Source organism: Glycine max, chromosome 18 (assembly GCF_000004515.6).
Source record: "Glycine max cultivar Williams 82 chromosome 18, Glycine_max_v4.0, whole genome shotgun sequence".
NCBI classification, from domain to species: Eukaryota; Viridiplantae; Streptophyta; class Magnoliopsida; order Fabales; family Fabaceae; genus Glycine; species Glycine max.
The window spans coordinates 13,269,263-13,274,801 of NC_038254.2; the positions used below are offsets into that span (position 1 = coordinate 13,269,263).

Consider the following 5,539-nt stretch of genomic DNA (forward strand, 5'->3'; position numbering starts at 1 on the left):
AACAATGCAACCAAGTTGAAAGTTGAATTTGTTCATGAAAAAATCTGATGAGGAACATCAGAATGGATGATTGAAGATATTATGTAATCTAACCTTGGACAAAACATTAACACACCAACAATTGTAACTTCACTTGGTCATCATGAAGTAATCTACCTCATAAAACTTTGAGCTGTGAAGATGTGTTAAGAGTGATGAAGCTAACTTCACTTGGTCTTCATGAAGTAATCTACCTCATAAAACTTTGAGCTGTGAAGATGTGTTAAGAGTGATGAAGCTGTGCAACTTTAGAAATACATATTAGTTGAAGTTCATCAAAAGGATTTGTTACCAGTATGGATCCTTTCTTAGCTATCATCATAATCTCCATTCTGATGTAACTTTGGAATACTCATCAAAATGGGAACCTTCAAATGACTTTGCAAGCTGTCATGAGTTGATAGTGTCACTTTTTTTTTCTTCTTCCAGAAGTCTATTAGATAATTGGGCTCCACTTCAAAGGTCCTCTTTGGAGCATTAAGAGGTCACCAAGGAGCATCATGAAGTCAAGTTAAGGTTTTCCAAGAGAGAAAAACTCGAGCTAAGATCTTTGTGTTAGTAATCTGTCATTGTTGTTTCAACCTACTCATTAAAGAGTGACCCACTTTTGTAAAAGTTTGTAAGTTATGATAGATCTAAGATAAAAGTGAGATATTATAATTTCCTAAGTGGAAACTCTCTTCGGAGGTGAAATCTATATATGTGCATTTAAAACATATAGACTTTTTGTTGTTAAAAGTCTAGCAAGTGGCGGACAAAGGTTGTAACTAGTGATGTAGCCGGTCTAACAATGACTAGGTATGAAATCTAGTGGAGTTGTTGACAAGTTGATTTTTTTTATTTATTTTAAAATACGATTTTCTAATAGTTTGAAACAGTCAAAGTCAAGTCAATAAAAAGTTTAAACAGTTTTTAAAGCAATTAATGAATTTTTAATTTTTTTATTGACTTGATTATGATAGTTTTTAATCATCAGAAGTGAACTTTAAAATATAAAATTAAATTTTGATGATAAAAAATTGTCACAAATTACAAATTTCTTATTTTATGTGTGACTTGTACTGTACAAAAGGATTTAAGAGAGCATTTTATAAATTTCAAGGACTAAAAAAAATAACTTCAACATTGAAAGACTAAAAAAAAAATACTCAACTTTAATGACTAAAAACATAAGCCTATAATAGATTTAATTGTTATACACTGTTACTTTGAAATTTCTTTACACGGTCATCAATCATAATTCATGACATATGTGACTTTAAAGATTGTTAGGATATGATTCAAACTTTTAAATATGTGAAATTTTTAGATTAATTGACCGTGCAAAAAATCTTCACATTATTAGCAAATACCAATTAAATTTATAAATAAATTTGTACAATAAATTTATTATTTTGATGTAATTTTTTCTTGACTAATCTATTCTTATATTGTAGATTTAAATATTTATTTTGATAGTAAAACTACCACTTTCTCAACTAATTTACTTTTTATATTATCTTTCTCCTCTGATTATTTGGTGATCCCCAAACACAACTTATCAGAATATAATTGATTTTTGAAAAATTTATAATTATTTTAAATTTAAATCATTATTATATGAGTATGTTACTATCTTTAAATTTAAATTAGTTTATACATCAAATGTTGTCTTTAATCTTCTAAAAGCTAAGGATTCTCCGAAACCCAGTTGTCTGTCTTGTCAAGAGGTTACTCTCATCTCATTGCTCATAATCAAATCTCACTACATTAAAATCCTAGAGTGAATAAATGATGTCTAATTTTCTCCTCATTGCAAGATTAACTGCGTCATCATCATTCACACGCTACAAGAGCACCCATATCCCATTGGGTTCTCTGTTGCAACACAAACACACAGCTTCACTTTTTTTCTTCAATTCATTCACTTCAGCTACCTCTTCTGATTCTGAATCAGATGGAAACCACCATAAAGGTGACACCTTTACTGTGTCGTACCTCATCAACTCATGTGGGGTGTCCCCAACACTGGCTAGGGAACTCTCCAACAGGGTCAATTTAAAAAACCCTAATGGCCCAAATGCTGTTCTTGATCTTCTCAACAACTATGGGTTCTCCAAAACACAGCTTGCAAAACTTGTGGTGAGACATCCTTTAGTGCTTGTTGCAAAAGCAAAGAAAACCCTTTTGCCTAAACTCAAGTTCTTTCGTTCTATTGGGGTCTCCGACACTGACATGCCAAAAATCCTGATTGCTAATCATTGTATCTTGGAGAGGAGCTTGGAAAAATGCCTCATCCCACGTTATGAGTTCCTAAAGAGTGTACTTTGTGATGATCGGGAAGTTGTTAGAGCTTTGAAAAGTTCCCCTCTTGGTTTTGTATATGGTGACTTAGTGAATGCCTTGGTTCCAAACATTAAAATTTTGAGGCAATCTGGTGTGTCTCAGGCATCCATCTCTTTCCTACTGACCATTGCTCTGCCTGCAGCATATGTGGAGCATTCCAGATTTGTGGAAGCTGTGAAGACAGTTAAGGAAATTGGGTTTAGTCCTTTGAAAACAAATTTTGTCGTGGCTATTTCCGTGCTTACAACTATGAGGAAAACAGTCTGGAATTCAAGGTTTGAGGTTTATGAGAGTTGGGGCTGGAACCGTGAAATGGCTCTTCGAGCATTTAGAAAGTTTCCTGGTTTTATGAAGTTTTCAGGGGAGACGTTTACCAAAAAAATGAGTTTCCTGGTGAAGGATATGGGTTGGCCATCTGAAGCTATTGCTGAATATCCTCAAGTTGTAGCATACAGCTTGGAGAAGAGAATTATCCCTAGATTCTCTGTTATCAAAATCTTGAAATCAAAAGGTCTGCTTGAGAAAAACATGCACTTTAGTTCCATTATTTGCACAGCTGAGGAAAAGTTTTTGGAGAAATTTGTCGTCAATTTTCAGAAAATTTTGCCTTTCTTACCAGATGTTTACAGAGGTTTGATCAATCCTTCAAATGTATTGTAGTCTTTGAATGTTTTTACTGATATGGTTCTAAGTTCCAACTTTTTTTATTTCAATACTAAATTGAACTTGAGTTTAGCCTGCTTTCACATTTTGTGCCAACATTTTGAGTTGTATTGTTTTTAGGTAGAGGGACTTTTGGTCAGATTTATAGGATGATCCGATGCTGATTATTTAAACTAGTATATAAATCGCTTTACTGGTGATTTACAAGTTCAATAGCTTGGTTTATTTATTTTTGTTGAAATAACAAAGCACATTAAAAGAAAGATGCTTTGTGTTGTAGGCCGGCCATAATTCTGATGAATTATATCTTTTTAGCAACAATTTCTACTTTATCTTGTTTTCTTCCACACGTGATAGGCATGTGCAATGCTAATACTTCAAACTACCATAAACTATATAGAATGTCTGGGAGGAAGCCTCCTGTTGTCTGTTAGAGCATGCAGAGGGGATCAATAGCTAAAATCAAATCAAATTACAAATTAGTTGTGCTGCTATGACCATTCTTTATAAATAAATACTGTAAAGATGTCGTACAATTTAATAATCTTCCTTTACTTAAACTTGTTACTATAGTGATACTGTTATGTCGTGGATACATTCAGCTTTGAACTTTTTGTCAACTACTGGTACTGTTGATGCTTTATATATTAATATATTATCTTATGAGAGTAACCAGAAAGCAGGGGAAGGCTACCTTCATAATGTTTGTAATTGAAGTCAATTTAATGCTTCTATGTTTCTTCAATGAAGATATCTAAGCACAATGTGCTGAGAGATTTAGTAGCATTAACTGTTATTGATGAAGATTGGGATTTTTGTTATTTTTCTCTTGTAGAATCATGCCATTAAGCTGATGGACAGGGTGCAAATTTATTTCCCTAAAATATTTGAAACTGCATTTAACTTAAGGGGCTGCTTCCATTATAAGCATTATGGACTTCGATACTCTCCTTTATTTGGATCTGATACTAATAATTGTATAATGTGATGAATTGTTTGGCCTTGGTATTTTGAAAGAAGAAAGAAATAAAAGGGAAAAAGATTGAGGGATTGATTGGTGATCAACTGATCATATTATACAAGAGGAACATTCCATGTTTTTACTCAGATATGCTGACTATGTCATATTCTTATTCGATCTGGTGCTTTTTATACAATTTTGTCGGTTTGTTAGGTATGATGATCATAATTTTGTTGCTTTTATGGATGATTTTCATAAGATTTATAAGAGCAGGTAGGTTAATCTGATATGATTTTTATTTTTGGGGGCTTAAATTCATGCATTGGAACTGAACTTTAAGCATAGTCAAATCGAAATGATAAGTTTATTTTGAGGCTTCCATTCAAGAAGAAACCTTTTATCTTTGGATAGAATTGGCTCTTTTCTATCTTCTGAGTTGTGTTAAGCAGAGAAGTTATCTTCACCAATATCATTTTGTTCGCAATCTTATTAGTATTTTTTTCCTAATTTCCAGTGAGACAAGACTGTTGTTGCTGTTGTTGTTGTTGTATCCTCTTACAAATTTTCCTTTACACCTTTAAATTTAAAAACGCTTGTTACTTTCCCTCATTCTAATCAAATGCAACATATATAATATAAAATCATCAAAATTACAATATAAAATTATATGTATTATCTCATTTAATTTAAAAATATTTTAAATGGGAAGCTAAATTATTTGAAATAAATTAGATATAAAGTGAGAATTATTTGAAAATATGTCATTTTACACAATCAATTACTTCTGCAATTTCTACTAAACACTTTTAATTTAGTCAAGTAGTTTGAGTTGTCAATTTTTTAACTTTAAGTTAATTTATCCATTAATTTTTCTACACATATTCTCTGATTCTAATAAAATATAATTTATTTACAATATAAAATCATAAAACTATAATATAAAATCCAATCATATTAAAATAAAAAATCTTAAAAAATGAGAATAAAATAAAAAATATGATGCTAATTTTTAAGATAATAAATTCAAAACTAATAATAGATTAAAAAATATACAACAACCAATTTCGAGTTATGATCAAATAATTAAATACGTTAATTTAGTTAATTTTACACTTCAACCTATTAAACAATTAATTTTATTAAATACTTTTATTCAATCTGAATTTTCAATTAATCAACTTTTTATATTAATAGATGTATCAAGCATCGTTAGAAATGAAAATAATAAATCTTATACATTTATTTTAAGATTTAATTATTATTTTAATCTCTCAATTTGGAGCCATCTTTTTTTAGTCTTTTAAATTTAAATTTATCTTTTTTAGTTGCTGTTGCTCTATTTTGATCCCTTATAACAGAAAAACATCACAATAACATCACCTAAAGACCAATTGAAACAGTCAAGTGAGTGTGATGGATCGATGGAGTCGAGGCCCGAGTCGGTGAAAGGAAGGATCGGAGAGTGGGATCATAGCAATTGTTGTTGAGTTGGGAGACCTACTTGGCGACAAGTTGAAGCAAGTCCGTGAAGTCGGCTATGATGAGGCTTAA

The 5,539-nt window shown here is 31.1% G+C and overlaps 1 protein-coding gene across 1 annotated transcript; it reads left to right on the forward strand.

The window, feature by feature from the left end:
• Positions 1-1,696: 1,696 nt before the first annotated feature.
• Positions 1,697-3,240, forward strand: LOC100786641 (transcription termination factor MTERF2, chloroplastic). Its single transcript, XM_006602203.4, has one exon. It carries the CDS (start codon positions 1,810-1,812, stop codon positions 3,022-3,024), a length of 1,215 nt encoding a protein of 404 aa, XP_006602266.1. The 5' UTR covers positions 1,697-1,809; the 3' UTR covers positions 3,025-3,240.
• Positions 3,241-5,539: the final 2,299 nt, after the last annotated feature.